This window comes from Crocodylus porosus, unplaced genomic scaffold, assembly GCF_001723895.1.
Source record: "Crocodylus porosus isolate Cpor-Errol unplaced genomic scaffold, CroPor_comp1, whole genome shotgun sequence".
NCBI lineage: Eukaryota > Metazoa > Chordata > Crocodylia > Crocodylidae > Crocodylus > Crocodylus porosus.
The window spans coordinates 496,849-508,275 of NW_017728937.1; the positions used below are offsets into that span (position 1 = coordinate 496,849).

The 11,427-nt window shown below is 51.4% G+C and overlaps 1 protein-coding gene across 2 annotated transcripts in view; it reads right to left on the minus strand.

The window, feature by feature from the left end:
* Positions 1-6,548: 6,548 nt before the first annotated feature.
* Positions 6,549-11,427, minus strand: part of SERPING1 (serpin family G member 1) — a 21,837-nt gene continuing 16,958 nt past the window's right edge. For both annotated transcript variants that reach the window (XM_019547199.1, XM_019547200.1), the window contains exons 5-8: positions 10,380-10,583; positions 9,810-9,952; positions 8,217-8,436; positions 6,549-7,458 (exon numbers count right to left, since the gene is read on the minus strand). In XM_019547199.1, the coding sequence (XP_019402744.1) occupies positions 7,208-7,458; positions 8,217-8,436; positions 9,810-9,952; positions 10,380-10,583 (818 nt within the window). In that variant the 3' untranslated portion in view covers positions 6,549-7,207. The remainder of the gene's footprint in view (positions 7,459-8,216; positions 8,437-9,809; positions 9,953-10,379; positions 10,584-11,427) is intronic.

Below are 11,427 nucleotides of genomic sequence, written 5' to 3' on the forward strand. Positions count from 1 at the left end.
TACCCTGTACATCATCTTCTAGCTGCTCTAAGAGGTGACTTGGCTCTGGCCTCCTGCCCAAGCTAGAGCAGGATGAAGCATCCCACACACAACTTTCCCAGGGAAAGTCATTATCCCACCCATGCTCTGCAAACCCCCACTTTCAACCCAACTTCCTCCTGTTCCCCCTCCTCCAGCATGTACAGACCACCCTGCTTCTGACACAGCTTGTGAGCACCTCTACCAGCCCCCACATTCTGGAACCAGGTGCTGAGACTTGTGGAGGGGAAAGAGGTACAGTTCTGCTATATCCAGGTTTCACAGTAGGTCAGGAGCATGAGTTGGGGGCTCCTAGGCAAACAGGCAGCACAGTTCACAGTGGCCTATGTGCACAAGTACCAGGTCTTTCAAGGTCCAGGTTGTGTGCTTAGCCACAGCTCTTCAGGAGCCAGGTGCTTGGGGTTTGGGGTCAGGCCCTTGGCAGTCCCTTGCCTCAATTCTTGCTGCTGGAGGAAAGGCTCTACTTCCATGACAGAAGTCCCAGTGATGCCCCCTAGACAGGGCCTGGTGGACTGCACTGGCAGGTGCCCCTGGGCCACAAGGGCAGGAGAACCACAGTATTGTATATGTGGGGGGAAGGTAATGCACTGCCCTTCCACTAGGTGGGTGCACAGTCTGTTGCTTTAGCATGGGATAATCCCCTCTGTCATTGATAGGGTTGTAAATTGGGGCAGGGAGCAGGGCTGGGAATGAAACCCTGGAGTCCTCCCTGTATAGCCCAGAGCAGGCGTAGGCAACATTTTTTGGCCAGAGTGCCGAAAAAACCACAATGTCTACCTTGGAAGGTGCCGGAGTGCCGGCAAGCCAGAGAAACAAAATGAGGGTGGTGTGGGGGGAGGGTGTATATGGCAGGATGCACTGCATATTAGTATATTTAGTAATCATAAATGTTGCCTTTGTTGTGTATTCCTTTTTTGTTGAGCCTGCTGTAATGAGAGAGAGAGAAAAGAGACAAATAGGAGGGGAGAGAGAGAGAAAGAGAAAGGGAAAGAAAAAGGTGAGCAGAGAAAGAACCGGACACACGCACACAGAGAACCACATGCACAAACACAAAAAACCAGAACACAGCCAGAACAGACAAAAGCACACACTCATCCAGAACCAGACATGTGTGTGCGCACAGACACACAGAACCAGACAGAGGCAGACAAACACACAGAACCAGATGCGTGGGTGCATAGATCTGGGCTCCTGGGCCACTGAATAAAGTCCAACCCAACAATGCCCTGGTCCTGCCAGAGCCCCTGTGCTTCCCCAGGGAGCCAGCCCCTAGGCTGCAGCACAGCTGGCCAAGGGCCCCACCTGGAGCCTGCCCATCAGCCCAACCACCCACTAACCCCGCGCAGGTAGGCCCGCAAAAGGTGCAGTGCTCCTGACAAGAGGCAGTGCCAGCCTCATCCCAGTGGAGAGGGTGGGCCAGGGCTGGGCTCAGGGCAGGTTGAGAGTCAGGTGGGCTCAGCTGCAAGCCTGCTGTAAGCAGCCTGGGCTCTGTGGTTGGCAGCAGCTACCAGAGCCTGGGCCAGCTGCAGCCGGGAGGCTGCAAACAGCTGCTCTGGGCTCTGGCATTAGTTCCATACTGTTGGGTGCATGTGCGCCTCAGAGCAGATGATGGAGATAGGGCCTGAGGCGGCACAGCCCCCCTGCAGTCCGCTCTGAGGTGCACATGCAGTTGCCGCCAGCATGGAGCTGATGCCAGGGCTGTGGAGCCCAGTGCAGCTGTTTGCAGCCTGCTCGCTGCCTGCTGCAGCTGCCCAGAACCCAGGCTGGCTACAAACAGCTACGCCAGACTCCAGAGCCCAGCATCAGCTCTGTGCTGGCAGTGAGGGAGAAGCCAGGGTTGCGCTGCCTCAGGCCGCTCCTGCACTGTCCACTCTGAGGCATGTGTGCACGCACCAGTATGGAGCTTCTGGCTGCAACTGGCCCAGGCTCTGGGTAGCTGCTGCCAGCCATGGAACCTACTCTGCTTGCAGCAGGGCTTGCAACTGCCCAGCTGCCTGCTGAGAGCAGACCGGACTTCATGGCTGGCAACAATTGCCTAGAAGCCAGGGTGGCAGTCATGTGCCAAGAGAAATGGCCTCGCACGCTGTGCTCGGCACATGTGCCAGGGGTTGTTGACCCTTGCCCCAGAGGAACAATCTCCATTATGCCACCCAGAGTGCTCTGCTTCCCATATCCAACACATAATCAGGGCTTGATCCCTTAGGCACAACAAAGAGGGAACAAAGAACTGGACTGCTCCTTTGGTCCTCCTGGGATCCCTACAGATGCAGCTGGAAACATGGAGTGCTGACTTCTCTCTTCCCCCAACACAGGACACCATTGACACCCGGCTATGCCAGTTCAACACCTGCATTCAGCATCTCATCTGCACACTGCAGGGTATGAAGTTGTCAGAAAATGTCTCTTACCTAATGCTTACCTGCCAGATCCACCTCTCATCACTGAGGAACACCATCAGCAAAATGAAGGTACAGCAGGCAAGTGCCCCTTCCTGGGACAGAACTGAATCCTGCAGCTAAATTATGGGAGAAACCTCTACTGCCTTTGGGGCTGGAAGATGGGGGTGGTGGTGGGGTTCCTTTACACGTGGTTTGTTCCTTGTGCTGTTGGACCCCTGTCTTGCCATACTGGGTGGGACCCTGCAGCAAGAAAGTGCAGAGTCCCACTATACAGAAGATACTCAGGGAACATGGGTGCAATTCTGGGCTGTGTGTCAGCCTGATCACTGCAGATGTACCCTCAGGCCTGGGCCCTGGCCTCAGCAGGCTGCTCCAAAGCAGCTAAATTGCAAGCCAGGTGACACACACAACAGTCCCACCCGTGCCAGGTTTCACCAGAGCTTCCCTCAGCAAAACTCTGGCAAAAAAGAGTCCCAAATTTAATACCAAACGAAACCCCTATCTCTGCAGCTTCAGCACTGCCCCCCACCCTTCTCCATCCTGAAGCATTTAGCTCAGTAATGCTCAACCTTTTGGCCATGTGTGTTGCACAAGGGGCCGTTCGAGCTCCTGGAGGCTAAGTTCCAATTTGGTTCCCAGAAGTGAGTCACACCACGAGCCACAGAGATAAAGCCTTTATTGCTTGCAAGCAGGTCGGCCTGGAGTCGTGAGACTCAGATCAAATCCAACCCCTAGTGCTGGTTCTTCATTACTTATATATCCTGTTACAGAGTACTGGAATCTTTCTTTAGCGTGTGCGTACTTTAGGCCAACATAGTTACGAGACTTGGGACTTTCTAATTATGAGTTAGCAGGGCGGGAGAGAAACAGGTAGCGGATGCCTCTTAAGATATGGCGAGGTAAGAGAAACAAGTTAGCGGATGCCTCTTAAGATATGGCAGGGTAAGAGAAACAAGTTGCGGATGCTTCTCCAGATATGCTCTTGTGGAATGACTAAGCGTAAAAGCAAAGTTTCGCCCCTGCATTTTCTACATGCGGACCAGGAGAGTGGCTCAGGGCCCCTTTGTGGGCTAGATTGGGCCCTGGGGCTCAGATTACCCACCTTCACGCACACTGGGATTGGGTCCCAAGGGCCCAGTGCCACTCCGTCTCACCCCCACCCCTTGCTGTGATCAGTTCCTGGGACCCAGCACTGCCCCCTCCCACCAGGATTGGGTCATAGGAGGAGGGCCTGGCACCACGCTTTCCGGGTCCCTCACACTAGGATTGGACCCTGGAACCCCTGCCTGGCCCTGCCTGCTGGGATTGGACACTTGATCCAGTGTACAGGGCTTGGTACTTCCTATGTGTCTGGAGATTTGGCCACAGGAAGGCAGTGCTATTGCTCCTCTGTCGCCAAATCTCCACACCCATGGGGAGTCCTACGGGCCAGAAGTTGAACTTACCCAGCTTACTCCCATCCTGAATAGTCCTCAGCTTTCTTCAAGAGCCCAGAGGTTGGAGCCCTGCAAAGTAGTCAGCTGTTATCTTCCATGAGAATAAGGTGTCTGTGTAATAGGAGATATTTGGCCTATGGTTTCCATGGGTGTTGATGGCCAGCAGAGTTTCAAGGCTCCTGGGCTGCAGGATGGGCTCTCCAATGTAGTGTGCTCCAGTGGTTAAAACACTTTCTGCCCTGTCCTCACCTCCATTCCCCATTCCCCTCCCCCTCCTTCTGTCTTTGTTCCCCTCTGTCCCTCCCAGCCCTTTGACCCTGTCCACATAGACAGCAAAAGCCCAAGGAAACTGTCTCCTCCCTGCTCTCAGAGCTAGGGTGTGGCACCAAGGCAGCAGCTTCCCCTGTGTGCCTTGTCTTGATCATTCAGTTGTTGGGTCCTAAGGATTTTCTACTGAGCCTGTGCAAACTGAGATTTTCCAGGGATTCATAACTTGGGCAGGTGTTCCTGAGGTGGCAGTAGCCAGTGCCTCTGGGCATCATTGAACAGCCCTCATGCCCTCCTGGAGAACATAGAAAGCTAACTTGCCTGCTATCCCACTGCTGAAGCTTCCAGCACAGATCTGTGGCCAGTCCTGCTGCTCAACGTTAGGGCTTGCACCAGGGCACTGAGAGGCTGGGAACAAACCCAGTCAGGGGGTGACAGGTGCCTGCAGTCCAGCTAGTTCCATGCTCAAACAGCACCAAGAAGGCCTGGGACCTGTCAGGCACAGGGGTGCTGGGCAGTTGAAGCCAGGTGCTGCACAGCTGGATTTTGTGTGGAGAGGTGTTTCATGCTCTGACTGTCTTTGCTCTGCCCCCAAATGCAGTGGACGGGCTCCAGCCCTGCCTGCAATGTGACCTGGTCCTTTAACAGCAAGTGGAGTGAGATCACCAAGGGGCCTCAGCTCTTCCAGGAGCTGCTGGAGTACTTGAAACAGTTGCAGTTCCCCTGTAACTGAGGACAGGCCTGGTGCTGCTGTGCATATGCCTTTGGGTGTGTACATGCATGAATGAGTGTGAGTTGCAACAGATAGGGTATGTGTGTGCAAAAGGAGTGATGAGTGTATATGTGGAAGGTATGTATGTGTGCAAACTGACAGGGGTGGTGAATGTTTGGGGTGGGTGCAAGGGGGCAATGTGCAGGTGTGGACAGAGTGGGGCAGGGTCTAAGCATTTGGCATGTTTCCCATAAGGCAGCATGTCTATACAGTGTGTTTGCATGCAGTGGTCCAGTATGTATGTATACAAGATGGGCAGGGTGACCCTGCAGGCAGCAATCTAACACATGGAGGTATGTTTGGTGTGGTGTGCACATGCGCACTGGAGTACTATAGTTGGTCCCAGATTGAGATCATGAGTCAGATTTTCGAAAGCACCTAAGTGACATAGGAATGTAAATCTCACTGAGACTCAAGCTTCCTACTCTCTTTAGAAGAAAGGGCCAGAGAAGCCTACATCACTCAGGCACTGCGGTGGGGTGGAGCCTGGTCCTTTCCCACGGATCTCGAGTGTATTTACCAACCACTTCCTGTTTTTACAGGGGAAGGACATTGATAACACCCTTGTCCTCCGGCTTCACTAGTGGGGAGTTAAGGTGTTTTTGATGCTTTAAGCATTGTGCTTGCTAGTTGGAGGCTTGTTTGTGAAGTGTCTAAGAACAGGATAGACCAGGGCATCAAACTTATGGCCTGTGAGCCAGATCCAGCCTGTGAAACCATTCCATGCACCCCCTTGATAATCCAGTAGACTACCAGAAGCTGGGGGCAGGGCTAGCAGGGTATGATCTCCTGCCATATTTGGGGCTCCAGTGGATATGACCATAAGTGACAGGAGGATGAGCAAGGGCTATGCACTGCTGTCTGTCCCCTGCTGCTGGCCTCGGCCTCATGCTGCCACCTGAATACAGACCTGTGCCATGACCTGAACAGACCTGCTGCAGCAGCTGCTGCTGTCTCCATGGATCCACCCCAAAAGGAGCCCATTGGTCTGGATCCAGCCCAGGGCCCAGGGAGTTCAATACCCCTGGGATTGACAAAACAGTCAACTAGGATGGTTTAGGCAGAAATGATTATGGTTTGAGCAGGAGGTTGGATTAGATGACCTCCCGAGATCCCTTCCAGGCCTACTTTCCTATGATTCTATGAAGTTTTCCCCAGTGCTCCAAACCTCACAGGACACAAAGTGCCTGGCTGAGGAGGACAAAGGGTAGAGGGAGGAACTGACCTGGAATAAGAAGTGTCCCACCTTTGACCTGTGCTGTATGAACATGTATTTATGATGCTACAAATATATATATATTAGATTGATATAAATATATCTAATTGCTTCTTTCACCTTCCACCTCTGTAATGCTCAAAGGCCCCACTGGGGAGCACTGCTGGCAGTTGTATTTTGAAATAAAACCCCTGTTATTTCTAATCCCCAGACACTTGCATGTTTCATTCCTTCAGCTCATTTACATCCAACAGAATAATTACCCCTGGCAGTGTTATTTACCCCTGCACCACTGCATTTCCCATCCAAGGAGGTAGCTAGATCAGTGGAGTTATCCCCAGCCTCCATTCTAGGAAGCATTCCCTAGGTACAGCTCCTCTTGATGTGGCTTCTTGGAGAAAAGGTCACACAAGCCTAGGAAGCTTATAGATTCAAATTTATTCACTGGTGGCAGGTCTAGGGGTAGTGGGGGAAAAGGGAAAAACAAGAGGTGAAGGCTGATGTTGGGGGAATACAGCTGGGGGGTGGGTGGATCCTGATCTGTGTGTATTTTGGTAGGCCTGAGCTGAAAAATGCTGGTTGAGCAGAGAGTGAAACAAGGTGTGTGCATGGGGGAGAATCTAGGGTCTCAGGAACAGGAAGGCAGGGGCAGGGAACAAAAAGAACATAGAACTGGCAGATCAATAGTGACAAGTCACAATTTTTACTCTTCGTTGATGACAATTTGCTAAGCAAATGTGTCACCCCATAATGCAGCTGGAGAAATTGAGCATGCAAAGGTACAATGATTTGCACAGACAAGTGAAAGACCTGGGAACAAAACCCAGGCACTCTGAGTCCCAGCCCAGTACTCTCTCCACTAGGTCAAATTCCCTCCCAGATAGCTGAGTAGGTAAATAGATGGATACTATGTACTGGAATAGATGGAGAGTTATAAGGAAGGAAGGAGGGATAGACAGACAAACAGATACTCCTTCTGCCAGCCAGGTTCTACTCTGCACAAGCCACCATGTAGAGTGCCCATGCCCTGGTGCATGCCACATGGGTGCCCAAAGCATGATGGACAGGGAGGGCAGGCTCATGCACTGGGGTCGTTCACCCGGCCCATGAAGATGGGGAACCCATACTGGTCGTTCCACACCAGGAACAGGAAGGGCTGCTGCACCTCAAAGAACAAGGCACTGCGGGCCACCGAGACAGCCATGGCAGCCGCGGCCTCCACCCCTGCCTCGCTGAGCTCCAGCACAGCCCGGTGCTGCATAGCGGACACTGCCAGCTCCTCATCCTCTGAGATGCCACACAGGTTGGCATCGAAGAAGAGGCCGTAGTCTGGAAAACAGGCCATACAGAGAGCATTTGGAGAGGATCCCTCAGTAGCCCTGATCACTTAAGCTGCACATGCCTCAGGATCAGCCAGGCAGGGATCAGTGCTTCTGGGGCAGGTCAGCCAGGTCAGTTGGGGTCATCTGGGGGAAGGTCTCTGAGGGCACCTGAGGTCATAGGTCAGCTGTTCCCCCTCTAGGAAGTGATGCCATAACCCAGGATTGTCTGAATGGTGGCCTACAGGCCCTATGCAGCCTATGAGGGGTTAAATTATGGCTCCCAGGATCCTGCTCCCCCACTGCTCCAACTACAACAGTAGCTGCAGGGAGCTAAGGGTGAGCCTGGGGCACAAAGTGCAATGGGGGGGGGTGGGTCTGCAGGGTGTGCAGCTCAAGAGGGCTGCGGCTCACCCTGATACATCCTGTGGGGCATGCAGCCTCTGGTGGTGTGCCTGTGGGACAGGCAGCCCCCAGCCATTTGGCAGTTGGACAGAACTGTCATAACTCAAACGCTGGTCTCCATGCATCCCTGAAGAGTGGAATGACCCTGTTTCTAGGGCCTGTCCTCTCCTGCAGATTTTCCTTCAAACCACCCCACCTGTTCAGCAGCTCCTGGGCAGTGGCTGCGTGACACTTATAGGAACATCCCATATAGGGCTGGCTACATAACGGTGCCCTGCCACCCTTTTATGCTTTGGGAAGGGCAGTCCCCATCCAAACTTTTTTACCTGTGCCCCAGTGATGATCACCCACCCCAGTGCTTACCTATCTCTCCTAGGATGGCCATAAGGTCCTGGGAAGAGTCTAGCTTGAATTTGGGCATGGACAGTACAGTGGGCTTGAATGGGATGCCCATGAGTTTGTCCATCACGGCTGAGAAGAGTTCTGGGTTCAGCTTCTCCTCCACATCAGAGAGCATTTGGTTGACGCGCTGGGGAATGATGATCACCAGACTCATATTGTTGGACAGCTGCAGCCGTCCAAGCTGGGGAAGGAACAGATGCCTCTGAGTACCTATCCTGTGCTAGGATCACGTGTCCCCTGATCACGACCCTCCATGGCACAACTGAACCCAGATCTTCTACAGCCATGGATGCTTTGATTCCAGCATCTCCCCACACTGCTCCTCATTTTCCCACATCTCCTTCCAGGCTACTAGCTCCTGCAAACTAGCATTGTGCCATTGTCTTTAGTCTCAGAAAATAACAACTGCCTTTCCATGCACTGCTCCCAAACTGGGAACACAGTTTACACCACGGTCAGTGCTGTCCCCTTTAAAGCCTTCCTGCCCTTCCCTTTCTTGGCTTCGCTGATCCCACTCCCAGCCTAGGCAGCTCTCACCCATGATGCATTTCATTCAAATCATTTTTCTTTCAATGGAATAAATCCCTTTCAACTATATTTGTGGCAGAATTACCCTGCTCATCTACCTGTGGACAGAATCTGGAAACAAATTGTTCTTCTGTATCAACACCCAAAACCCCTGGATTATTTAAATTGAAAAATGTGATTATTTTTTTTGCCTGAATTACTTTTTTAAACACTCCTTCCTAGCATACTTTTCTCAAATGTGATATTTAAATCAATCTTTTTCTTAATAACAAAAGACATATTTATTTCTAATAGAAAAATTGTTTTCTTGTTATTGGGGAAAAAACATTTCCTGCTCTAAGACAGGAACTTTTAAAAACCAAAATCAATTTTTAAAATGAAAAATCTATTTTTTTCTTACTGAAAACAGATTTTCTAACTAAGTAAAACATAACTGTTTTAACTTTGGTGCTGATTTTTTTGAAAACATAACACATTGGTTTCTCACTTATATCCATTCTTGCCAGTCCTCTCCTTCTACCTCAAAATGATTAGCATGGAACTATCAGAGAAGTAAACCTTTCCTATGAAAGTTATGGGGTGTGTGCCAGGCTACTGGTATACTTGAAATGTGGATCAGGAAGTGCTTGCAGCTAATCTAAGGTAAAATTTTATCTTGTGTCCCATCGTTGTTGCCTCTGGACACTTTCTAGGAAAAATCAAACTGAAGAAACTCCTTGCCAGGCAAACAGCTGCCCATACACAGACATACAACGTGCACTCCCTCCTCCCTGCCCTGACTCAGCTTCTGTGAAACTGATTCACGCAATTGAGATGGGGCACAGATCTGGAACTCAGGGGCCAGCATCGAACAACAGTGCTTCTGGGAAGCAGGAGAGATGGAAAATGCAAAGGTGAAGGATAAAATGGAGAAGGAGAGAAGAAAAGGAAGGAAGAGAAGGAAAAAGTGGCATAGATATGGGAGGTGAGCAGGCAGGACTTGCTGCTGAGACAAGAAGGCTGTGGCAGACAGTGCCCTGGTATTACCTTGGCCTGCAGGCTGGAATCAGTGAAGGAAGCTAGTGGGTACTTCTTGCTGGTCATCATGGGCACTTGGACAAAGCTCTTATCCTGGCGGTAGAAATTCTCCAGTTGGGTGTCCTTCACATTGAAGGTAGTCTTCCATTTAGCTGGAGGGTGAGAATGAGGAGACACAGCTAGGGTGTATGGCTGGAAGGGCTGGAGAGGCATAGGGTAGAGCCAAGGGGTCTCATGAGAGATGTCTCAGAGGCTGGGGTAGCTCTAAGGGGTTCCTCAGGGGAAGGGGTCTTAAGATGTGATCTCTGAAAGCTCAGCGACCTCAGAGGACAGTCCCTGAGGGCCCAGTTATCTGATGGGGCTGGTCACTAGGGTGCTGGGTATGGGCGGTGGGGATGTCCAAGGGGCACCGGCATGTCAAAGAGTTAGTTCCACAGGATTCAGGTCTCTTACATGTGGGTCCCTGGCAATGTGTGTTTCTGGGGATGCAGGTATCTTAGGGGGCAAGTCCCTTGAGGGGCAGGGGAGTGGCTGTCTATGGGAGGAAGCCCACCAGGCCATGCAGTGCCATGTCCTTACACTTCAAGTAGATGGCACTGAGCAATACCAGCTGGACATCAGTTGCCAGATCCTCCATCAGTTTCTTGATCTTGCCATTAGTCTTCTCGCTCACCCACTTGTTGATGTGCTGGAGGTCCAGGGTCTCATTGCCACTGAGTGCCTGGGGCTGGCTGTCACTGAAGCGTCGTGAGTGGTTCAGAAAGGCCTTGTTTATTTGCAGGCCTGAAAGCCATGATCATGAAGATGAGGAGTTTGAAGCTCCTGAACCCACCCCCATTGCCAAGGCAATCCCACCTCCTTCCACATGCCTATATCATCTACCTGATACACTAAGACAAAGTTCCTCCTTGTATCTCTGTCTGCCCCTCTGCTGAGCAGAAGCGGATGTTCAGGACTCTGGTTTCCCACTAGGGGAGAAACCAATAGCATGGAATCTATATGTTTATATTAGTGTAACTTGTTTATTCCTACTTTTTGCCCCAGTCCTGAAACAGATGTGGCCACAAACAGCATGTGGGCTAACTCCCGCTTCAGAAATTTTAGACCAAATCCAGGTCTCAGCCTGCTGCACCAAGGACTAGTTCTAGTGGGAGAAATGAAGGATGAGATCAAACCCTCTTGCTGCCTGCAACAGCACATCCTAATGTGAACTGCACTATGAAACTAACAATGATGCAGTACATTTTAAAGTTGGGATACCGATCACAGACCAAGCATTGGAAAGGTGTACCATCACAGTCCCATCTTGTGACTTTAATCAGACCAGCACCTTCCTCCGCTACCTAAGTGGTGCTGTGGCGTTTTATTGGGACATGTTGCTGTGGCAGGAAGCCACCTTTGTTTCTCCCCAAAATCTCTGTGCTGTGACAATTTGATTAGGATGGGCCCAGCAGAGGAGACACACCCTTACCCTATCTCTTTAGGTAACCTGAGCTGGATACTTTCCTGAATGAGGGGGGAAACCTGCTCCCTCTGCCTACGTGACTGGTATCGGCTACCTGGGTGAGGGGCTTCTACCTGGTGGGCTGGAGTCTGCTTGGCAACTAGTGATGTATTTCAAATTGGT